At 61.9% G+C, this 23,185-nt stretch overlaps 1 protein-coding gene across 1 annotated transcript in view; it reads left to right on the forward strand.

Annotated features, from left to right (window-relative positions):
* The window catches only part of LRP1 (LDL receptor related protein 1), an 88,710-nt gene extending 66,768 nt beyond the window's left edge, over positions 1-21,942 (forward strand). The window contains exons 42-89 of the mRNA XM_035570226.2: positions 330-519; positions 877-1,081; positions 1,269-1,461; positions 1,889-2,014; positions 2,118-2,246; positions 2,730-2,849; positions 3,524-3,637; positions 4,094-4,243; positions 4,401-4,535; positions 5,046-5,162; positions 5,391-5,519; positions 5,701-5,823; positions 6,131-6,271; positions 6,356-6,543; positions 6,780-6,963; positions 7,189-7,274; positions 7,630-7,749; positions 8,113-8,300; positions 8,506-8,711; positions 8,951-9,139; positions 9,382-9,530; positions 10,029-10,122; positions 10,549-10,665; positions 10,774-10,893; positions 11,451-11,573; positions 11,922-12,047; positions 12,296-12,412; positions 14,173-14,279; positions 14,520-14,652; positions 15,019-15,138; positions 15,575-15,697; positions 15,920-16,063; positions 16,146-16,280; positions 16,532-16,651; positions 16,924-17,195; positions 17,283-17,461; positions 17,709-17,815; positions 18,011-18,127; positions 18,519-18,695; positions 19,062-19,202; positions 19,291-19,464; positions 19,544-19,705; positions 19,912-20,086; positions 20,454-20,558; positions 20,816-20,880; positions 21,087-21,174; positions 21,355-21,499; positions 21,802-21,942. Coding sequence (XP_035426119.1) covers positions 330-519; positions 877-1,081; positions 1,269-1,461; positions 1,889-2,014; positions 2,118-2,246; positions 2,730-2,849; positions 3,524-3,637; positions 4,094-4,243; positions 4,401-4,535; positions 5,046-5,162; positions 5,391-5,519; positions 5,701-5,823; positions 6,131-6,271; positions 6,356-6,543; positions 6,780-6,963; positions 7,189-7,274; positions 7,630-7,749; positions 8,113-8,300; positions 8,506-8,711; positions 8,951-9,139; positions 9,382-9,530; positions 10,029-10,122; positions 10,549-10,665; positions 10,774-10,893; positions 11,451-11,573; positions 11,922-12,047; positions 12,296-12,412; positions 14,173-14,279; positions 14,520-14,652; positions 15,019-15,138; positions 15,575-15,697; positions 15,920-16,063; positions 16,146-16,280; positions 16,532-16,651; positions 16,924-17,195; positions 17,283-17,461; positions 17,709-17,815; positions 18,011-18,127; positions 18,519-18,695; positions 19,062-19,202; positions 19,291-19,464; positions 19,544-19,705; positions 19,912-20,086; positions 20,454-20,558; positions 20,816-20,880; positions 21,087-21,174; positions 21,355-21,499; positions 21,802-21,942 — 6,809 coding nt within the window. The remainder of the gene's footprint in view (positions 1-329; positions 520-876; positions 1,082-1,268; positions 1,462-1,888; positions 2,015-2,117; positions 2,247-2,729; positions 2,850-3,523; positions 3,638-4,093; positions 4,244-4,400; positions 4,536-5,045; positions 5,163-5,390; positions 5,520-5,700; positions 5,824-6,130; positions 6,272-6,355; positions 6,544-6,779; positions 6,964-7,188; positions 7,275-7,629; positions 7,750-8,112; positions 8,301-8,505; positions 8,712-8,950; positions 9,140-9,381; positions 9,531-10,028; positions 10,123-10,548; positions 10,666-10,773; positions 10,894-11,450; positions 11,574-11,921; positions 12,048-12,295; positions 12,413-14,172; positions 14,280-14,519; positions 14,653-15,018; positions 15,139-15,574; positions 15,698-15,919; positions 16,064-16,145; positions 16,281-16,531; positions 16,652-16,923; positions 17,196-17,282; positions 17,462-17,708; positions 17,816-18,010; positions 18,128-18,518; positions 18,696-19,061; positions 19,203-19,290; positions 19,465-19,543; positions 19,706-19,911; positions 20,087-20,453; positions 20,559-20,815; positions 20,881-21,086; positions 21,175-21,354; positions 21,500-21,801) is intronic.
* The last annotated feature ends 1,243 nt before the right edge of the window (positions 21,943-23,185 follow it).

Raw genomic sequence — 23,185 nt, forward strand, 5'->3', positions numbered from 1 at the left:
GGAGATGTAGCTACCTGATCTGTAGCAAAGCTCTGCTCAGGGGTCTCCTGAAGTCTTCTGGGACCTTGGTTCACTTGCATGTCCAACCACCAGACCTATTCTGCTGAGTTCCCTCTTTATTGCCCTGCGCTGTCGCACTGGTGCAGTGCTAACAAGCAGCCAATGCCTCTGAGAGATTTTTTGGGGTGTAATTAAAAGCAGTAAGTCCAGGCTGCCACATCTGAGCATCACGGTTGGCACTGACTGCGTGGAAGGAGCCTTGCAGGAGCAAGGGGCTGGAGGCAATCCTGGGCCAGAGGCTCACCCTTGCCCATCCTCTCGCCCTGCAGACGTGGGCTCGGTGGAGGGGCTGGCGTACCACCGCGGCTGGGACACACTGTACTGGACAAGCTACACCACTTCCACCATCACCCGCCACACCGTGGATCAGAGTCGCCTGGGGGCTTTTGAGAGGGAGACGGTGATCACCATGTCAGGAGATGATCACCCACGCGCCTTCGTGCTGGATGAGTGCCAGAAGTGAGTGGTGGCGTCACCCCGGCCGGGTCTGTCAGCCCGCAGGGTCCACGTAGCCCTGAGGACCCCTGCAGGTCCAGGGACCCAGACCCCCTCCTGCAGGACAGGCACTGGCTCCCAGCAGAGCGCATCAAGGAAAAGCCCTGTCCCTCCCTGCACATCCCAGTACAGGGAGTACCACGCTGTCCAGCTGGCGATTGTGTCCTCGTTCATCCCCCTCCTACCCCCTCTATGTGGGGACAATGTCCCCGTCTATCCCAAAGCCCTTGGAAACCCTTAGGCAGCAGAGGGGGGGGTTGAGCCAAACATGTGGCAGAGAGCTGAGGTTTGCAAAGGTGTTCCGTGTCCCTTCCCTTCCAGCCTGATGTTCTGGACCAACTGGAACGAGCAGCACCCCAGCATCATGCGTGCCACCCTGTCTGGTTCCAACGTCCTCATAATCATTGACCAGGACATACGGACACCCAATGGGCTGGCCATTGACCACAGGGCTGAGAAGATTTACTTCTCTGATGCCACGCTGGACAAAATCGAGCGCTGTGAATATGATGGCTCCCATCGCCACGTGAGTCCAGACCTGGCAGGCATCGGGGATGAGGGTGAAGGGTGCTGGAGCAGGGCTGTTCCCGTGGCATGGGGGCATTGGGCTTCCCCCAGCGCAAACAGACGGGGACAGGCTGCGGTTGGGGCAGTGCTGGGGGCTGTCCTGTAGCCAGGTTCCCTCGTGCTCATATTTTGCCGATGTCTGGCAGGTGATCCTGAAATCGGAGCCTGTGCACCCCTTTGGCCTGGCTGTCTATGGCGATTACATCTTCTGGACAGACTGGGTGCGCAGGGCTGTGCAGCGAGCTAACAAGTACGTGGGCACTGACATGAAGCTTCTGCGCGTGGACATCCCCCAGCAGCCCATGGGCATCATCGCCGTGGCCAACGACACCGACAGCTGTAAGGACACCCCACACCCCACCCACCACCTTGCCACGCCTTGCCACTGTGCGCCCCCGTTTGCTGCCTCAGCCAGGCCTCTGCCCCCCTCCCCTGCACTTCTCATCCCCCTGCCAAACAGCTCTGCAACTCCACCCCATGTCTCTTCTGTCCTGTGATTGTCCCTTGTTGACCGTCATGCCCGAGGCACGTCCATCTCCAAGCCCTGTGCAGGCTGGAGAGGGAATTTTCCCCACGTGTGCCTTTCCCAGGACATCCTCCTTGCAAGCTCTGGGGAGACTGGCTGCTCCCAAACACGTGCATCCCCCCCATAGCCCTATTTGAAGGGCCCAAGGAGGAGCCCGCACCTTTCCTATCCCCTGGCAGGAAGGACAAGGGGAGGGGACTGCTGGGGCTGTCCCCGGTGTGACTGCTCTGTCTCTCCTAGGTGAGCTGTCCCCATGCAGGGTGAACAACAGTGGCTGTCAGGACCTCTGCCTGCTGACGCCCAAAGGACACGTCAACTGCTCCTGCCGTGGCGAGCGCGTCCTGCAGGAGGATTTCACCTGCAAAGGTGGAGGGGAGGTGGAAGCCAGCAGCTGGTGGGATGGGAAGGGGTGGAGGAAGAGGGGTCCTGCTCCTCCTGGCGGAGCTGACTCTCCTCGCACTCTCCTCAGCTCTGAACTCCACCTGCAACATGCACGACGAGTTTGAGTGTGGCAACGGCGACTGCATTGACTTCAGCCGGACCTGCGATGGCGTGGTCCACTGCAAGGACAAGTCAGACGAGAAGCAGTCCTACTGCAGTAAGGTTCCTCCTCTTGCTGCTTTGCTTGTACACACGCACGCGCACAGGCACCCTGCTCGAGCTGTCAGCTTCGCCAGGCAAAGGGTGCTGGGGCTCCTGGGTGCCGTGGATGGGCGTCTTTTCATGTCCCTCTGGTGCTCTTCATCCCTTTTGCCCTCCCAAGGCTGGGACCAGCCAGGCTTTAAGGGCTCCAGAACTTTCTTCTGGGGGCACGGGGGACAGGTGGAGAAGGGGACACCTGGAGCCGTCCTGATGGGGTTTACAGCACCCTTATTCTGACAGCAACCCTTGCTCTGCAGCCAGAGAGGATCTCTGCTGGGCAAAGGCCAAACTTAACCCAGTGATGTTGCCAGGACAGCACAAGGGAATCTGTTTCCTAATCATGCTTGTGCAGTTTCTCCTCTGCTGAAGGTCCCAAGTCGCTGACAAGCCCGGCTGCTCTGGCTCTCCCCTGGCGCTCACCATCCTTTCTCTCTCGCAGGCAGCCGCAAGTGCAAGAAGGGCTATCTGCACTGCATGAACGGGCGCTGCATCGCCAGCCGCTACTGGTGCAACGGCGTGGATGACTGCGGGGACAACTCGGACGAAGTGCCCTGCAACAGTAAGCAGGCTGCCTGGCTCCCTGCCAGGGCTCCGTCAGCTGTCTGGGACAGGGACAGAGGCGTTGGGAAAGGGTTACCTTCAGCTTGACAGGATCAGAGCGGAGCTGGGGCTTGACGGAGAGTCAAGGTCTAAATCATACTTCCACTGCACCGCTTTGTCAGACTCATTCCCTGATAGCTGGGAGGAAGGACTCCCACAAATGGCAGCGCAACACCCAGAGCTAGGTGAAAATAGCGGTTTGAGATCTGGGGAGAACACGAGGCAGAGGCAAGGTGCAGCATCACTGCTCACCACTTCTGCACTCCTGAGAAAAGGGCACGCAAGCACCCCAAGGGCAGCATCCGTTCGGAGCTGCAGCTTTGTAGGAGCCTGTCTGCTTGCTTTAGAACTGCCTGTGGAGGTTATGCTCATGTCTGAGCCCGCCCAGGCCTGCTAGTGAAAGGCCAGCTCAGCAGACGAGTTCAGATGTGGCAGGTGGAGTTCATGAGCCAGAAGGGAGCCAGGTCTCCATCAAGAGGGGACGTAGACCTGGGAGCGCAGGATCGATGGTCTGTGGCTGTGCCGGGCAGTGTGTGCGCATGCACGCCTGCAGTGAGCGTGGAGTGGGGTGGCTGTGCACGCTGGGTCCCCAGCCCAGCCTCATCCTCTGCGGGGGCTTCCCCCTCGTTGCAGAAACCAGCTGCGCTGCTACCGAGTTCCGCTGCCGGGATGGGAGCTGCATTGGCAATTCAAGCCGCTGCAACCAGTTCATCGACTGTGAGGACGCTTCGGATGAAATGAACTGCAGTGAGTGCCCTGACTGTGTCCTGTTCTTCCTGCTGCCTCCCCAGCTCTGACCTGCTGTCGCTTCTTTGGAGATGCTTCCACCCTCTGTGTCTGTGGGCTGGGGTGCTGGGGCCCTGTATTGCCTTGTGGTCTACAGGAATGGTGCTGTGTCGGGGCAGGAGCGAGCTCCTGATTCCTAACCACCAGCAGAGGCTTGCCCAGGTTATTCCCTCTGCTGGGAGCCACCCTAGTCCCTGTCACTTCAGCCCACCTGCATGCTGCTCAGCCTCTCACCACCCCACAGCCATCAGAAGAGCCTTGTGAGGTGCCAAGAGCCAGCGTTGTTCCAGCAGCTTGGGGCTCTGGCCCGTGGGTCAGAGGCTACCCTGTGCCAATGTGGGGTGCGCAGGGCTTGTGCTGGCAGCGGGAGCCGGAGCTGAGGGCCGTCAGCGGGGCTTGTGCTGTGCTTTCTTGCAGCTGCCACTGACTGCAGTGGCTACTTCAAGCTGGGGGTGAAGGGGACCACATTCCAGAAGTGTGAACACACCTCCCTGTGCTATGCACCGAGCTGGGTGTGCGACGGAGCAAACGACTGCGGAGACTACTCAGACGAGCGCAACTGCCCTGGTGAGAGCAGCAGGGCAAGGAGTGGGGAGTGCAGGCTGGGCTCCGGCCCTAGATGTGGGTGTCGCGCAGTCTCTCCAGCCAGGTGCTCCCTTTGGGGTCCCACCAGGCAGCGGGGGACTGTGCCACCAAGCTTACGGATGTTTTCTTCCCAAACCAGGTGGGAGGGAACCCAAATGTCCAGCCAATTACTTTGCCTGCCCAAGTGGGAGGTGCATCCCCATGACTTGGACCTGTGACAAAGAGGACGACTGCGAGAATGGAGAAGACGAGACTCACTGCAGTGAGCGGCAGGGTGGGGAGAGCAAGGGACTCTGGGGCCGTTGCATGGGGTGGTAAGAGCAGGCACAGCAGAGAGGGAGGCAGGAACCTCTCCTCTCTCCAAGATCCCTTGGCCAAGAACCAGATTCCAGATTCTTCCTCTTTGTGGAGTTATTCCACAAGCGCAGACTTTTAACCGTGACCAAAACAAATGTCCTTGCACGTTTCTTTGCTCAGCATGTGCATGTATCCATAGTCACTTTAAGGGTGCCCAGTTACAGCTCATTTGAGTGATGGTTTTTGTTCCAACCTCCCTGAACAAACCCCCAACAGTACCCAGGAGCTGGGAACCCCCCCTCCAGCTCCAGAGCAGGGAATCCCACATCAGTCCTGCCCCAGCGGGTTTGGGGGCACTGCCAAGTCTGGGCAAGCAGGATCGCCAGCACCAGCCCTAGCACCCAGCTGGCTCAGCCTGGCCATGTGCTGCTGCTGCGTCTGTCCTGCTGCATTGCCCCAGCTCTGAGCCCCTCCTCTCCTCTCCCAGACAAGTTCTGCTACCCCGTGCAGTTCGAGTGCAACAACCACCGCTGCATCTCCAAGCTCTGGGTGTGTGACGGGGCAGACGACTGTGGGGATGGCTCTGACGAGGACAGCCGCTGCCGTGAGTCTGCTCCAGCCCCTGCTCTGACCTCCCCGTCCCTGCCCACGATGCTGCCCCGTCCCTGTGCACTCCCACCTCTGCCGTTCCTTCTCCCACACCTGCCCTCCTGCTCCATGATCCTCGCTGCTCTCCTGGATTCCCTACTTTGGGGCACCCTGGAACACGAGGGCGCATAGCCCAAGAGCGCAGGCTCTCCAGCAGCTTTCTTCCCGCTTGTCCCTTCTCCAGGGCTGACAACCTGCAGCACAGGATCCTTCCAGTGCCCAGGCACCTATGTCTGCGTGCCAGAGCGCTGGCTCTGTGATGGAGACAAGGACTGTGCAGATGGAGCTGACGAGACCCTCGCTGCTGGCTGCTGTGAGTCCTCAGAGGGCTGCGTGCCTGGTGGGGCCAGGGCTGGAGCTGGGGAGGAGCACAGCTGCCTTGGGGGCTCAACTCCACTGCCTGGGGCTCAGGGAGCAGCAGGAGAGTGCATGGTCTGCCCCTAGGGCTGCAGAGGGCGTGGGGAGCAGGGGCTGACAGCGGTGCCTCGTTGCAGTGTACAACAACACATGTGATGAGCGGGAGTTCATGTGCGGGAACCGCCAGTGCATTCCCAAGCACTTTGTCTGCGACCACGACGACGACTGCGGCGATGGCTCGGATGAGTCTCCAGAGTGTGGTAGGTGTCACAGAGTGGAGGGGGGGGACGTGAGCAGAGGGAGCAGGCAGATGCAGTGCCAGACAGCTGCAGGAGAGCTGCCTTCTCCCCAGCTGCCCTGCAACGCACCCACCCTGGTGCTGCACGCTTTTTGGAGAGGTCCAAAGCCTCCTGCCTTGGCCTCCTCCTCGGCCCGGTGCTGCTCTCCTGTCCCCAGGCGGGCTGAGGAGGGTTTGAGCACCCATGCCGCGGCTGCGTTGGTGCCCTGCTCGCTGCTGGCTGGCTCAGGGTGGTGGGGGACGCCTCCTGAGCCTGCTGTCACCTGCAGAGTACCCGACCTGCGGCCCCCATGAGTTTCGCTGTGCCAACGGCCGCTGCCTCAGCAACAGCCAGTGGGAGTGCGATGGCGAGTTCGACTGCCATGACCACTCGGACGAGGCGCCCAAGAACCCGCGCTGCAGCAGCCCAGGTACCTGCAGGGGTCAGGGCTGGGGGAGCGAGGCTGCCCAGCTGCTCGTGCTTACGACTGCTTTTGCCTCTCTGCCCACTGCAGAGAACAAGTGCAACGACTCCTTCTTCCTGTGCAAGAACGGGAAATGCATCCCAGAGGCGCTGCTTTGTGACAACAACAACGACTGCGCGGACGGCTCGGATGAGCTCAACTGCTTCATCAACGAGTGCCTCAACAAGAAGATGAGCGGCTGTTCCCAGGAGTGTGAGGACCTCAAGATTGGGTACAAGGTAGAGGCCCGCTGGCTGGGTTGGGCAGCTGGAGCTGGAGCGATGCTCCAGTGCTCCCTGCCTCCTCCACAGCCCTCGTAGCATGAGCGTTGCTTCTGCCCTGCTCCGCAGTGCGCACGTGGGCACTCAGCCTGCGTCTGCATGTGCTGTTCTGCCCGTGCCTGTCCCCACTTGCCCCTTACCTCCCAGCGAGCAGGCCCTGGCTGTGGCTAACAGCTCCTGGTTGCCTCCTGCAGTGCAGATGCCGTCCTGGGTTCCGGCTGAAGGATGATGGGAAGACGTGCATTGACATCGACGAGTGCTCCACCACCTACCCCTGCAGCCAGAAGTGCATCAACACTCTGGGCAGCTTCAAGTGCCTATGCATAGAGGGCTACAAGCTCAAACCTGACAACCCCACCAGCTGTAAAGCTGTCACAGGTGAGCGGGGTTTAGAAGCAGGGATGCTGTCGTGACAGCAGTGGGATGCTGCCAGCGCTGGAGTTGGTTGCGGTGCTCCGGAGGCGAAGCAGCCGCACCTGGCTCATGGAGGAGAGCCAGGACACGTAGGGCATGGGGGGAGGTGGCTCTGTGTGCTGCTGAGGGCGGGTGCCTGCGCTTGTGCCAGCGGCTCACCCCTGATGCGTCTCCTGATCCCCTGTGCAGATGAAGAGCCCTTCCTCATCTTTGCCAACCGGTACTACCTTCGGAAGCTCAACCTGGACGGCTCCAACTACACGCTGCTCAAGCAGGTGCGGAGCAGGAGGGGGGCACCAGGCTGCGGGGTTGGGGTCTGCAGCTGGGGCTTGGAGGGGGTCCAGCACACACAAAACCTCCCAGCCCAGGAGTCTGGGCTCTTGGCTTCCCACACTGATAGCGGGCCCTGTATAAACAACGGCTCTTGCTGTGAATATACACAGGGTCCTGTGTAAACAGCAGCTCTTCAGTAGCAGACCTTTATAAGGCAGGGTCTACACAAGTCTGTGGGTGCTTTTAACTTTGCTCAGGGACTGGGAGCTGTGGCTGGGGGCTCGCTAGTCTTTCTAAAGCCCCTGACACCCTGTGCTAGCAGGTGAAATGGTTTCAGTGCTTCTCCCTTCCTCCCAGGGCCTGAACAACGCAGTGGCTCTGGATTTTGACTATCGGGAGCAGATGATCTACTGGACGGACGTCACCACGCAGGGCAGCATGATCCGCCGCATGCACATCAATGGGAGCAACGTTCAGGTGGGGGACAGAGGCAGCCCCCAGGCTGCAGCTCTCTCCCTGCTCCCTGCAGGGGCCCAGGTTGGCCGCAGGGTCACCAGGGAAGGGGACACAAGCCCTGTCATAGGGTCACCACAGATTCCTACAAGGTTCACACATGTTCCCACAAGGCCTCCATGGATGTTTTGCAGCACCATCCCAATCAGATGGGCGCCGTGCTGCCCCAAAGCAGTGGGCAGGGAGGGTTTGGGGAAGAGCAGAGCGAGGAAAGGGAGTTGGGCAGGAGCCGTGCCCTGGGGAATGGAAATGTTGTGGCCATTCCTGGCCCAGGGAAGGACCTGGTTCTGCCCGTCCAGGCCCTACTTTTCCATTTTCTTTCAACAGGTTCTTCACCGCACTGGCCTCAGTAACCCCGATGGGCTGGCAGTGGACTGGGTGGGAGGCAACCTGTACTGGTGTGACAAAGGTCGGGACACCATCGAAGTGTCCAAGCTCAACGGCGCCTACCGCACGGTGCTGGTGAACTCGGGCCTGCGTGAGCCCCGGGCGCTGGTGGTGGATGTGCAGAACGGGTGAGAGCCTCCGGAACCTTCCCCTCTACCCAGGGCTGGGGCAGGGGGCCCTTCTGCCACCTTGCTGCTGGGGCCAGGGCCTTCCCTCCTGCCCTCCGGGACACCTGGCTGCTTCTCCCTCCCCAGCACCCCCATGCCCATGCGTGGCTACTGCTCTGGCTTGCGCAGGACTCAACCTCGCTCTGCTCTTCTCTTTCCCTCCCAGTTACCTGTACTGGACAGACTGGGGTGACCACTCCCTGATTGGGAAGATTGGCATGGACGGCACCAACCGCAGCGTCATTGTTGACACCAAGATAACTTGGCCCAACGGCCTCACCCTCGACTACATCAACAGTCGGATCTATTGGGCTGATGCGCGGGAGGACTACATTGAGTTCGCCAGCCTCGACGGCTCCAACAGGCACACGGGTGAGAGCTGGGGCTCCTCCAGGCCCTTGGGGAGTCTTAGGATTGGTCCTGGGGGTGTGGAGCCAGGATTCTGGGGTGGTGTCCCCACTTCCAGGAGCTCCTCCATGCATTTGAGCAAGTGAAAGCGTTTGCTCCCTAGCAGAGCTGACCCTGCGGAGAGGCTGTGCTGCGTGGGGCTGCGAGCATGGTGGGAGGGCTGGGGGCAGCCCCTCGCTGAGCCCACCCTCTCCCCCTTGCAGTGCTGAGCCAGGACATCCCGCACATCTTCGCCCTCACCCTCTTTGAGGATTTCATTTACTGGACTGACTGGGAGACCAAGTCCATCAACCGAGCCCACAAGACTACAGGTGCCAACAAGACCCTGCTGATCAGCACGCTGCACCGCCCCATGGACATCCACATCTACCACCCCTACCGCCAGCCCGATGGTGAGCCGCAGGCATGTGGGGGTGCGGGGGGCCCTGGCTCTGCAGAGGAGCCCGGGGCAGCAGCGCAGGAGGGCCAGGGCAGGGCACAGGGTGCAAATGGAGGCCAGGGGCTGCCAAGCTAGGAGAGGGGGTGCAAAAAAGGGATGTGCGTGGTGAGGAGGGGCTCACAGCTGGGTGGTTGTGCACCATTCAGGTCCTCCCCCTTGGTCTGACTTGCAGTTCTCTCCCTGCCATCTCCCCAGTTCCCAACCACCCCTGCAAGACCAACAACGCAGGCTGCAGCAACCTCTGCCTCCTCTCGCCGGGCGGGGGGCACAAATGTGCTTGTCCCACCAACTTCTACTTGGGCAGCGATGGCAAGACCTGTGTCTCCAACTGCACAGCCAGCCAGGTAACAACCAGCCTGCCTGTGGAGATGTCCCCATGGCAAGCGTGTGCCTGGGCTTGCATGCGCATCGCTCTTGCGAGGTTCTATCCCGCTCCAGCAGCAGCGGCTGCTGCAGCTCCGTGCGAGCACTGGTGCAGGCGCCATGCATCGGGGTGGTGGCGTTGCACATGCCTTCTCCTGGCGTGGGCAACACCTCCCTCCTGTGGCACTTCCCAGCACATACAGACTGCAGCTCCTGGGGTGTCCAAGGGAGGCAGCTCTGGAGTGACGCTGCCTGTCCGCCGTCCTCCCCAAACCCCAGAGGCTGTGGAGGGTGAAGTCTGGGTGGAGGGCTTAGGACAGATTGGGGCACTGAGATACAGGAGTGTCTGGGAAGGGACGGCAGGGAGGTCAGGGCCCTTGGCAGAGGGGGTGCCCTGGAGACAATGCCACCTGGGGTCCTCCTTTCCTGTCTGGGGTCACCATCTGAGCCGCTTTCACAAGCTTGTCCCTCTTTCACAGTTTGTCTGCAAGAATGACAAGTGCATCCCTTTCTGGTGGAAATGCGACACCGAGGATGACTGCGGGGACCGTTCGGATGAGCCCGAGGACTGCCGTGAGTGCCGAGGGGGCTGCCTGCAGCCCACCATGTCCCAGCTCCCTGGCTGTGCTGCCTGGCCCTTTGAGGGCACTGACAGCCCACGGCACTTCCGTGCCAGCCAGGGCAGCTGGGCTCTGCTTCCACAACTGGTTCTTGAAAGCCCTGCTGCTGTCCTGGCTGAGGGACAGCACTGGTGAAGGGGAAGGTTACCCTGTTAATGGAGCCTGGAGCATAATAATTCACTTTCCCTGCCTAAGGTGTAGCCCGATGGGAGACAGCAGCTGGCTGCTGCTCGCTTTGCAGCCGTGAGGGCCCAGCGTTGCGCGTGCTGGTTGCTGAGTCCTTGTAAAGGGCCCCAAAGGGGAAAGAGGGGGAGGTTAAGGTTTGCCCTGAAAATATTCCCCAGAGCAGACGTTTCACCCTGTCCTCCTCTCCCCACAGCTGAGTTCAAGTGCAGACCAGGGCAGTTCCAGTGCTCCACTGGGATCTGCACCAACCCAGCCTTCATCTGTGATGGAGACAACGACTGCCAGGACAACTCGGACGAGGCCAACTGTGGTAGGTTCCCCACCCCGCCTCGTGGTCCTCAAACCCCAGCAGGGCTGCAGCACCCCATTAGAGCAGAGATGCTGTCTCCGCTTCTGACGGTGTGACCTCCCTTCCCAGATATCCACGTGTGTCTGCCCAGCCAGTTCAAATGCACCAACACCAACCGCTGCATCCCCGGCATTTTCCGCTGCAACGGTCAGGACAACTGTGGTGACGGCGAGGACGAGAAGGACTGCCGTAAGTGGGGAGCTGTTTAGCCTGTTAGGATGGGGAACCTACATGGGGCATAGGTGAGGAGTGCTGCATCAGATCTGTGTCTTTGGGTATTGTCTTTACCAGCAGAGTGGCTTTCTGGGTGATCCTACCCCTGGGCACGGAGCTTTCCCCTTACCCTGCTCTGCTTAGAGTTTCTGACCACCGTTGCCTTGCAGCCCCTACTGACACTGCTGTTTCCTAGTAGAAACCAAATCCTTACCTCCCTCAGAGTGGCAAGTTCAGTATTTGCCATGGCTTTGCATTGAGCCTTCTGCACGGCTGAGGGATCTTGTTGCTTCCCTGCCTTATCTCCATGCAGCTGCTCTGTCCCGAGGAGCAGTGGAGCCCTCTGAGGCCATCAGAAGGCTTTTTTCCCCATCTCTCCTGTGCACGTGGTCACCAAGGAAGCCTGAGCGCTTTGCTTTGATTCCTAGAGCATCTGTGGGCCTCTCTGCACTGTGGGGTGGTTTTTGTGGGGTAGTGGCTGGCAGAGCACTGCCTGCCCGCTGCCTCTCCCGACTCTGCCTCTCCCCCCGCAGCGGAGGTGACCTGTGCCCCCAACCAGTTCCAGTGTGCCATCACCAAGCGCTGCATCCCCCGCGTCTGGGTGTGTGACCGGGACAACGACTGCGTGGATGGCTCCGATGAACCTGCCAACTGCAGTAAGCAGCCTGCGGGAAGAGGGCTGGGTGGCTCCAGGCACCAGGAGCTCCGCTGTGGCCAGTCAACTGCGTGCATCTGCCTGCGGGAGCTGGGTCCCTGCTCAGTCCCGGCAGAGCTGCAGGTGCTGCGGGCAGCGGGTGATGTGGCTCTGCCTGGATCTGTCCCATCGAGATGTTCCTCTCGGAGGACTGCATGAAAGGGTGGCATCCTGCCCTGTCTGTACCATGCAGGGGTGCTGCACGCAGCTCCGGGCTGCGGGGACGAGGCGTTTGGGAAGGGAATGTGAGTGGGCAGTGCCAATGCCATCTCCCCTCCCCATATGCGTGTCATCTTGTTTCTCCCCCCAGCACAAATGACTTGTGGTGTGGATGAATTCCGGTGCAAGGACTCGGGCAGGTGCATCCCAGCGCGCTGGAAGTGTGACGGGGAGGATGACTGCGGGGATGGGTCCGATGAGCCCAAGGAGGAATGCGGTGAGCAAGGGCTGGGGCTGGGGAGACAAACCCTGAGGGTGCCTCGTGTCCTTCCATCCCCGAGTGCCCCGGGTGTTGGGGACATTTTATCTATTTGTTTTCCTAAACAGTGTGGGCGAGGCTGGGTCGGAGGGAGGCTTCTGGTGCAGCTGCCCAGCAGCGAGCAGCGCTGCCCGCCCTGCTCATAGGCATGCCTGCTCCCGTTTGTGCACGTGGGTGATGCTGATGCCTGTCCCTATCCCTCCCAGACGAACGCACCTGCGAGCCCTACCAGTTCCGCTGCAAGAACAACCGCTGCGTGCCAGGGCGCTGGCAGTGTGACTATGACAATGACTGCGGGGACAACTCGGATGAGGAGAGCTGCAGTATGTGCCACTCACCAGCTTTCGCTAGCCCTGGAGCGCGATGCAGAGGGGGCAGTGCAGGTCGCCCCAGCCCTCTACCTGCTAGTGACCCAGCTGCCGCACGGGGAGGGAGCCATGGCCCGGCTGGGGGCTGGTACCTGGGGAGCCCTGGGAGCAGCCTTCTGCCCTTGGGTGGAAGCCTCCTGGCCCCACAGGTCTGGATAATTTGGTCCCGGGTGCTCCTGGCTGCACTGGGGAGAGGCCAGAAGTGGCAGCAGGTGAAAGGCACGGGGCGAAGCTCAGCACCCTCGTGGGTGGTAGTGTCCTGCCCATTGTGCGGTCACGCTCGCCTGCTGGATATCACCGTGGTGGAGCAGGGCTGGCCGTGGAGCAGCTCGGCTTTATGCCGTCACCTTGCGCTTTGGCTCCAGTTTGGCAGGCGGTGCCCATTGAGGTGGTTTGCCTACGGCTGTGCGAACAGCCTGCCCGTGGGAGGGGAGATGTGGTCTGTCTGGAACGAGCTGGACCCAAACCACAAACCTGGCCCAGGGGTGCAGGAAGATAGACGGTTTGGAGAAGCTGTGGCTGCCCCTTAATGAGCAGCCGCTTGTTAGCGGAGCTGTGCCAGCGCTGTCCTGTTGAGCAGCAGGGGACCGTGACTGGGGGGGTGACACAGTCCATGGGGTGCTGTGGGCAGCCAGGAACCCTGTCCCTTCCCTCCAGAGCCCAGTGGGACAGCACTGGGGTCTGCGGATGGCCCTGGGGGCCCTGGCAGACCCAGCCCCCTCTTCTGCCACCCCAGGCCACCCATACGTCCCTGTCTCCCTGAAGCCTCTAGGGTGTATTTTTTTTTCTTTTTTGTTGCTTTCACGTCGTGTTTTTGAGTTTGTGCCATTTCACTTCATCTTATGTTTTTCTCCATTTTCACACTGTCGTTATGGGGCGCTCAGAGGTAGGTTCCTGCCAAAATTTTTTAATTCCATGTGCAGCCTCTTTCAAATAAAATGAAGACAGTAAGTTCCAGGTGAGGGCAGAGGGGTTGGGACTGGACCAATCCAGGTGGATTTACAGAGCGTCAGCACCAGCACATCCCTCCACTGACTCTGCGGGCAGGATGGGTCCAGTCCTGCTCGCTGGCACCACCGGGACCCACGCATGGCTTGTTCTTGGCCCCAAAACCTGTGCCCATCTGCCCCCCTCTACGCTGCCTGTACACCCCCTACCCCTAAATCCACTCCTATCGGCTTCTGCTCTGCCAGCCAGCTGGGATGTCTGCCCTGATGCGTCCTGCACCACTGGGGAGGGGACAGGTCCCAAGAGCCATCCCTGGCAGGACACTGCACTGTGCTGTGGTCCTGCAGATCAGCTCGGTGCCAGCTGCTGGCCCAGCGGCGGGCTCTGTCCCCACTGCCCTGCGAAGCGGCCACGCAGGCACGCGGGCTCTGCCAGGCCTGGCCAGGGCTCTGCTGCATCCCCTCCTGCAGCAGCGCCCTGGGGGGGGAATGGCGCAAGGACCAGGCATGTCAGGGAGCTGCCACAACTGGGTCTGTGTGGCCGTGGTGTTCCCCCCGTGAACCCTGTTCCCTGCAGGGAGCCCTCCCTGGGCTTGAGCTGGGCGGGGGTCTTGGCTCTGCCCCCCAACTGCGTGCCCACCCTCTCCCCAGTGCCATGGCACCAAAGAGTTTCCCTATTGTCCTGTGCCCCTCCGACAGTCAGCCAGGGTGCCCTGCCACCCCTGCGGCCCGTGCTCAGGGGGACTCCCCCCTCTTGTCTGTCCCCAGCACCTCGGCCCTGCTCGGAGAGCGAGTTCTCGTGCGCCAATGGCCGCTGCATCGCAGGCAGGTGGAAGTGCGACGGGGACCACGACTGCGCGGATGGCTCTGATGAGGTACGGTGCTGGGGAGTGGGGGGCTCTCTGCCGGCACCCCCGCCACCCTGCCTGCATGTGGGAGTGCGGCCACGTCCTCCAGATCTGCCTCTGCCACTGGTCCGCCTCACGTTGCGAGGCATCCCCGGTACCTGGAGAGCTGGGGGCTGAGGGCCCGCTCCTGGCTGCAGCCACGGGGCAGGAGCCTGCCGTGGTGCGGGCTGTCCCTGCTGACCACTGTCCCCTGCCTTTCCGCTGCAGAAAGACTGCACACCGCGCTGCGAGTTTGACCAGTTCCAGTGCAAGAATGGGCACTGCATCCCCATGCGCTGGCGCTGTGACGCTGACGCCGACTGCATGGACGGCACTGATGAAGAAGACTGTGGCACTGGAGGTAAGGGTAGTGCTGTGCCACTTCTCCTGCCCCATTTGCTGGCCATGCCCCCTGCCCTGTGCCCCGTATCCCTGTGGGGTGGCCGCGAGGCCTGCGATGGGGCTGCTGTCTGCCCATGCTGTGGCTGTGGGGTTGGCAGCAGCAGTGCAAGAGCACAGCGGGCCGGCCATCGCAGCAGGGTCCTGTCAAACCCCAGATCTCCCCTGGGGTGCTGGTGCCAGCACCACTAAGCCCAGTTCCAGTGGGGCGGGGGGGTCAGACATGTATGCGGCCCTCCCAGGGTCCCCAGCTGTGCTGGCAGCAGGAGTGGCAGCACCCGGACATTGCTGGCTGACACGCGGCCTCCTGGCCCGTACTGTCTTGCAGTTCGCACCTGCCCCCTGGACGAGTTCCAGTGCAACAACACGCTGTGCAAGCCCCTGGCCTGGAAGTGCGATGGGGAGGACGACTGTGGGGATAACTCAGACGAAAACCCCGAGGAGTGCTGTGAGTGATGTTGCCTTGCCTCTACCTGCTCCTGGTGTGTGGCGGCCCTGGCACCCGCCGGCCGGTGAAGGGAGGCAGTGCCGGAGCTGGCTCACTGCTGCAGGCACCCCGAGGGGCTTGGGCACCTCCCTTTGTCACCTCCAGCTGTGCCAGGAGGGCAGGGTTGGGGGGAGGCTCTGCTCCAGAGCAGCCTCGCAGAGAGCTGGGGCTGGGGGAGGACAGGGCAGAGAGGCTGAGCCTTCCTGCAGCACGGGCCGGCGACGGATGGTTGTCTTTGCTTCAGTCTCTTTGCTTTAGTCTCTGGAGCCTGCTCGCACCTGTGGGACAGGCCACTCTGGGATCGGGCAGAGGCCGAGCGGCGGCTTGTGACAAGTGTGACAGCCTGGCTATGGCGTCTCCTTTCACCGTCACCGTTTGTTTCTGTTTGCTGGTGCAGTGAAATTCCAGTGTCCCCCCAACAGACCGTTCCGCTGCAAGAATGACCGGGTATGTCTGTGGATCGGTCGACAGTGCGACGGCATTGACAACTGTGGAGACAACACGGATGAGAAGGACTGTGGTGAGTGCAGACTGGGTTGGCTGCTGTCCTTGGGCAGGTCCTCATAGGGCCCTGGCTTCAACCCAGGCAATGGTGTTTGCTTCACCCCTTCCTTCTTCCTAAAATCGGGAGGCGAGCGCTGGCATCCTGGGGCCCTGCCCCGGCCGCTCTCACCCCGTCGCACTTGTGGGGCCGGGTGCCCAGGGCTGCAGAGCATCACAGCTGCTGCCCGTGCTCCCGCAGAGTCCCCCACAGCCAAGCCCAAGAGCTGCAGCCAGGACAAGAACGAGTTCCTGTGTGAGAACAAAAAGTGTATCAGCGCCAACCTCCGCTGCAACTTCTTTGATGACTGCGGAGATGGCTCCGATGAGAAGTCCTGCTCCCACGGTGCGTGGGTAGCTGGGGGTGCCGAGGGGGAATGCAGGGGGAGCTGCAGGGCGGCGGGTGCTGACCGCGTCTCCCACCGCAGACCACAAGTCGTACGACTGCATGACAAACACCACCATGTGTGGAGATGAGGCCCAGTGCATCCAGTCGCAGCCCACCTCGTACTGCACATGCCGCAGAGGCTTTCAGAAGGTGCCAGACAAGAATTCCTGTCAAGGTATTTACACCACTTCTGGGGAGCACTTAAGGTCTGGCCATTGGGTTTACGGCTGGCTTTCACCCATAAGATGTGCCTTTATATCCCTGGAGTGGCGGGGGTGTCAGGAACGGTGTCCTTGGGGCACTGGGGGAGAGATGGGGTCTCTGAGCCCTGCTAGCACAGCACAGCCCCCAGAGAGGGCCTGAACCTGGCCTTGCTTGGAGACACCCTCCTGGTCCCCCCTTGACCCCTGTCTTCCCTCTGCCCAGATGTCAATGAGTGCCTGCGCTTCGGGACCTGCTCCCAGCTCTGCAACAATACCAAAGGCTCTCATGTCTGCAGCTGCGCCAAGAACTTCATGAAGACTGACAACATGTGCAAGGCAGAAGGTTGGGGGGGGGGGGGAGAGGGCTTGCACAAATCCTGAGCATGTCTGCGCCTTCCAGCCCCCATTCCCTCTTCTCCTCCCCCTGTATTCTCTGCCTCTCGGGCAGAATCCATCCCATCCTTCCTCCCGGGATGCTCAGCCTGGCCCTGTCAGGGGTCTCCTGTCCATCTGTTTTTGCCCAAAGGGGTGCTGAGAGACCCAGTCCCATGCCCCAATGTAGAGCCGGGCTAGCCCCAGGCTCCCGGTCCAGCACTAACAACTCCTCCTCTGCAGGCTCAGAGCACCAAATTCTCTACATTGCGGATGACAACAAGATCCGGAGCATGTACCCCTTCAACCCCAACTCTGCTTATGAGCCGGCCTTCCAGGGTGACGAGAACGTGCGCATCGATGCCATGGACATCTACGTCAAGGGCAACAAAATCTACTGGACCAACTGGCACACGGGCAGGATCTCGTACTGCGAGCTGCCGGCCTCCTCTGCCGCCTCCACCGCTTCCAACCGCAACCGGCGCCAGATCGATGGTGGCGTCACCCACCTGAATGTGAGCTCTGTCCACGCATGGCAGGAGGCACGTGGCCAGGCTGCTGGGGTCCGGCCCTGACCGCTTCCTCCTTTCTGCCCTTCCCAGATCTCTGGGCTGAAGATGCCACGGGGTATTGCCATCGACTGGGTTGCTGGGAATATCTACTGGACGGACTCTGGGCGCGATGTCATTGAAGTGGCACAGATGAAAGGCGAGAATCGCAAGACACTGATCTCGGGCATGATCGATGAGCCGCACGCCATCGTAGTTGACCCGCTTAGGGGGTGAGACTCGAGCCCTTTCTCACTTCCTCTCTACTCTGTCCTCGCCCCAGTCCCTTACCAATAAGTCTTCCGTGGTAGAAGCTTCCTGTGCCCCATTGGTAGCCTGAGTTGTATCTGGAGTCAGCTAGCCCCTCAAGGGTGGCGTTGGGAGAAGGCTGAGGGTTTCTCCTCTGATGGGCTGTTGGACTGTTCTGCTCTTCCCCTCCTTACTCCCCTGCTGAGAATGACCAGCCTGTGTCCTTCACAGGACCATGTACTGGTCAGACTGGGGCAATCACCCCAAGATTGAGACGGCCGCTATGGATGGGACGCTGCGCGAGACCCTGGTGCAAGACAACATCCAGTGGCCAACAGGTGAATAAAAATGGGTGCCAGGAGGGGCACAAGGGGTGGCAAAGGCCTTGGCGTACAGCAGGGGGACACAGCTGAGCCCCGTGGCCGGCGTGGGTAGGGTGGGAGGGCACGGCAGGGTGGTGGGTGGCTCTGCTGGCCAGCAGGGGCTTGGGGTGGGCTACGAGCTCGTCCCTCACTGGGGTATGTGTGCACCAGGCCTGGCCGTGGACTACCACAACGAGCGGCTGTACTGGGCCGATGCCAAGCTCTCCGTCATCGGCAGCATCCGGCTCAACGGTACTGACCCCGTCGTGGCCATTGACAACAAGAAAGGTGAGCAGCGCCCCGAGGCCCCCTGGAGCAGCAGGGAAGCGGCTGATCTGGCCAGGGTTGATGTCCCTGCGTTGGGGTCCCACCAGGCTCCCTGGGGGCCCGTGACCTGGCTTGTGGTGTACTTGGGAGCAGGACAAACCCCTAGCACTGATCAGGGATGCTCAGCAAACGGTAGTGAAGGCAGATCTTCCTCATTAAATGCTCCAAAGCAGGACCAGAGCCTGTTGACACTGCTGTCCCCCCCGCTGCCCGCCTCATACAGGGTGGGAGGCCCTAGCCCAGAATCCATCCAAAATCCATCATCACCCCTGTCCAAGGCAGCGACTGGCCAGCCGTGCTGTCAGCTCCTGAGCCACCTCTGACTGCTCGTGTCCTCTCTTCGCTTCCCCAGGGCTGAGCCATCCCTTCAGCATTGACATCTTTGAGGACTACATCTATGGTGTCACCTACATCAACAACCGCATCTTCAAGATCCACAAGTTTGGGCACAAGTCTGTCACCAACCTGACATCGGGCCTCAATCATGCCACCGATGTTGTGCTCTACCACCAGTACAAGCAGCCGGAGGGTGCGTGTCGGGCCCAAGGCCCTTGGTCTGGGGCAGGATGCGGTGCCAGAAAGGACGAGGGGAGCGCTGGCAGAGGACTCAGCATTTATCGAGCAGTTTATCTGACCGGGGTGGGAGAATGGGGGCCCTTTGGTTGGCAAAGCAGGGGGTTCACGTGGAGCTGGAGGGGGGCTACCCAGGCGCACTGGTAAGCTGTCGGTTGGTGACCTGAAGGCACTGGGAGGTGGGGTGGCACAGGGCTTGGGCAGCTGTGGGGCGCCAGCGGGTGTCCTCAGGCCGCTGGCTCAGCAGGGGGTGTTTGCCAGGAGGGTGCCAGGGCAGCTCGCTGTGCCTCACCCTGCGTCGTCCCTTCTGTCCTCCCCACAGCGACCAACCCTTGCGACCGTAAGAAGTGCGAGTGGCTCTGCCTGCTGAGCCCCAGCGGCCCGGTCTGCACCTGCCCCAACGGCAAGCGCCTGGACAATGGCACCTGCGTGGTCATCCCCTCGCCCACCGCCTCTGCCGTCGGTAGGTGGTCCCACGGGCCAGGAGGAGGCTGGGGGCTGCTGCAGGGTGGCATGGCACAGCCCCGCTCACCTCCTGCCCTTGCCCCCAGTGCCCACCACCGACACCTGTGACCTGGTGTGCCTGAATGGGGGCAGCTGCTTCCTCAACGCCCGCAAGCAGGCCAAGTGCCGGTGCCAGCCTCGCTACAACGGCGAGAAGTGCCAGATCAACCAGTGCTGGGACTACTGCCAGAACGGGGGCATGTGCGCTGCCTCCCCATCGGGTGAGGGCTGCTGTGGGGGCCGGGTTGGTCCTGGGTGGACGGGCCAACGGAGCGGCGCCCTGACAGCTCTTCTTCTCAGGCATGCCAACCTGTCGCTGCCCTACTGGCTTCACGGGACCCCGGTGCAACCAGCAAGTGTGCACTGACTACTGCCTCAACAACGGCAGCTGTACGGTCAACCAGGGCAACCAGCCCAACTGCCGCTGCCTGCCCTCCTTCATCGGGGACCGCTGCCAGTACCGTGAGTGCTGCTCGCGAGGGTGGCTGGGGACAGCACCCAGGAATTGGGACCGCTGGGCGCCGCTCTCCTGGGGGATGCTCTTCAGGGGCCGTGGGGCGGTGGGATGCTCCATGGGCGAGTGGGGTGGCGAGCAGCCGTGCAGTCGGTCTCAGGGGGGCCAGCGTGGGGCTGCCCCCCACCCACCCTGCCCCTACTATCCCCTGCAGGGCAGTGCTTCGACTACTGTGAGAACGAGGGTGTGTGCCAGATGACGGCCAGTGGTGCCAAGCAGTGCCGCTGCCCCCCGCAGTTCGAGGGTGCCCAGTGCCAGGAGAACAAATGCTCCCGGTGCCAGGAGGGCAAGTGCAGCATCAACAAGCAGAACGGAGAAGTGTCCTGCATGTACGTGCCAGGGCTGTTGAACTCAAAGGAGGGAGAGGGGTTGGGGGGCACGGAGACCCAAGAAGGAACTTGTATCCTGTGGCCGGATCATCCGGGCACGGCCACGGCTGCGAGATGCTGGTTCAGTAATTCAGGTCTGGCTGTTGAAGGGCAGCTCAGATCGGTGGGAGCCCTCAGGGTGATGGGAGGCAGTGGTGGAGGTGTCTGCCCAGGCCCATCCTGGTGACCCAGCAGCCATGGGCATGGCACAGCATGGCCCCGCGCGGTGCCAGTGGGATGAGCCAGCAGAGTCCTGGGCACTGTGGGGTGGGCATAGGGCAGAGGGGAGCTCGTGGGTGCCTGCGTGCTGATCCGCTCTGCCCCACAGCTGCCCTGATGGCAAGATAGCGCCCAGCTGCCTGACCTGTGATGACTACTGCATGCACGGCGGGACCTGCTCCATCAGCGACAAAACGCAGCTGCCCCAGTGCCTGTAAGCAGAGCTGGGGGCTGGCGAGGGCGGTGATGGGGGGCTATGGGGGGATATGGATGGGCTTCCTGGCCCCCAGGGAGGGCGAAGGATTGCTTTCTTGCCCCCTAAGCACAGGGAGCACATGACTGACAGACCCTAATCTGTGCCCCCCCCCTTCCATCCACCCCCCGACCCACAGGTCTGTGCCCCACCTCTCTCCCCACCCCCGCATGATGTCCTGCCCCCCGCTAACCCTACTGCTCTCCCTGTGCTCTCAGGTGCCCGGTGGGGATGACTGGGATGCGCTGCGAGGATTTCATCGTCAGCGAGCAGCAGAGCAACCGTACGTACAGCATGCCCTGCCGCGGGAGGCTCAGCCCCAGTGTGGGGGTCGGGAAGAGAAGCCTGTGCCCCCCTCCCAGCTTGGGGGGCCGCTCCTTAGCCCCGTTCTCCGGGTGGGGATGGGGTGCTCCTGCTCCAGCTCTGACCCGTGGGGAGGGTGTCAGCTGCCACACACCCTGACCAGCACCCACACCCCTTGTCCTGCAGGAACGGCCTCCATCATCATCCCCATCCTGCTGCTGCTGATCCTCCTCACCGTGGTGGCTTTCGTCTGGTACAAGTGGAGGATTAAGGGGTAAGCCGGGGCACTCCAGGGATCCTGGGGGAGCGTTACTGAGCTGAGATGGAAATCCCTGTGGCGGGGCTTGAAAGCCTTGGCTGCATGGGACAAACAAGCAGGAGGCACTGCTGGGGGGGGGTCTAGGCCCCCTTGCTGCACCTTGTGCCCTGACCCCATGTTTCGTGTCCTCCTCAGCGCCAAGGGCTTCCAGCACCAGCGGATGACGAACGGTGCCATGAACGTGGAGATTGGGAACCCCACCTACAAGATGTACGAGGGGGAGCCCGATGACGACGTGGGGGAGCTGCTGGATGCCGACTTTGCCCTGGACCCTGACAAGGTGCGGAGCAGGGTCCGCATGACTCGGGAGGGCCCTTGGGTGCGCAAGGCCAGCCCGAGGTGGGGTTGAGAGGGGGCTGCCCTCTGTGCAGAGGAGATTGGGGGGCTTGGGGGTGGTTTGGGGACGGATGGTGCCAGCTGCAGCCTTGGCGGTGCCATGCCAGACAGCGCTGGTGGCAGTTCAGGCTTGCACCGAGGCTGTTGTGCCTGGCACCCTGGGGCAAGGGTCCCCTCTGGGGCCAGCTGTGCTGGGGAGGGGGTGTCTGTGCCCCCCCCGACCTGCGCCCCCCCTCCTCTCCGCAGCCCACCAACTTCACCAACCCCGTCTACGCCACGCTGTACATGGGTGCCCACAACAGCCGCAACTCGCTGGCCAGCACGGACGAGAAGCGGGAGCTGCTGTCGCGGGGTGCAGACGATGACCTGGCGGACCCCCTGGCGTAGGGACGGCGCGGGGGCGAGGGGCCGCTGCCGGCCTGGCACAGACACCCATGGTGGGGGGGGGGGGGCAGGGGGCGGGGGGGAGCCGAGAGCCACTGTATAAATGTACAAATGAAGGATTATTACTTTTCTATGTGAGCAGTATTATTACCTGTATATTCCCCAGTACCTGGCCTCAGCGCCTCTCATTGCCAGATCCGGCTTTGGTTTATTTGAAATTTCTCGACATCGGGGCCCCCCCCTCCCTTCCCCCGGCCCCCCCCCCCCAAGGGCCACGCCAGTGCTTCAGAGCGGGGACAGCGGGCTTGGCGCGAAGGTCGCGGTGCCGGGACGAGGACGGCCGAGGATGAGCTCGCGGGGCCACCGCCGCGAGGGCTGGCGGCGGACGGGGCAACCGCCGCAGGCGGCGAGGGCAGAGCGGGGCCCGCGCCCACCCCAGCTCTCGGCTCCAGTCCCCCCACACCCGCAGCCCCCCTGAGACCCCCTCCTTGCCACCCCCCCAGCCTCTGCTGACCCTACAACCCCCCCCACGCTGCTCCCCTTTCTCTCCGCTGCTCCCCAGCATCCCGGTGTCTTCTGGCTCTGCCCGACTGTTACAGGGGGACGGGGATGAAGCCCCCCCAGCCCCGCTGCGGCGCAGGGTCCCCCCCCCTCGCTCTGGCACCGCCCCCACCTCGTCTGCTCTCCAACATGCACATTTTTTAACAGGAAAAAGAAAAACAGAAAAAAAAAAAAAAACAAACAAAACATGGAAATGACCTAGCTTTTATAGTAGAAATAAATAAACGCATGTGGGGGGAGGGCGGGGGGCAACCCCATCCTTTTATTGGGGGGAAATGTTTTAATAATTTTTGCTGGATTACTTTACAACTAAACAAAACAGATATTGTTATAAATAAAATTTGTAAAAACTGATGCGCAGGCTCCTGGTTGGTGGGAATGGGGGGGGGGGGGGGTCGGGGGGACTGCGGGCGCATCCTGCCGGGGTTGTGGCTGCGGGGGGGGGGGGGGGGGGAAGGGGGCTCGGGTGTGCCCCCCGCTGCTTTTGGGGGGGGGTCCCCGCTGCTGGGGGTGTCACAGCTCCCCGAGCCCCCCGGCGGGGCGCTGCGCCCCCCTACTGCCGCCAGGTGGCGCCGCCGCCCTCAGGAACGGAGCTGGGGGGGAGAAATTGGGGGGGCTGCGTGCCCCCCCCCCAGCGTTTGCAGCCCCCTGTGCACACGTTCCCCCCTATCCCACCTTATCCCCC

The sequence above is a fragment of the Cygnus atratus genome, chromosome 29 (assembly GCF_013377495.2).
Source record: "Cygnus atratus isolate AKBS03 ecotype Queensland, Australia chromosome 29, CAtr_DNAZoo_HiC_assembly, whole genome shotgun sequence".
Classification (NCBI taxonomy): domain Eukaryota; kingdom Metazoa; phylum Chordata; class Aves; order Anseriformes; family Anatidae; genus Cygnus; species Cygnus atratus.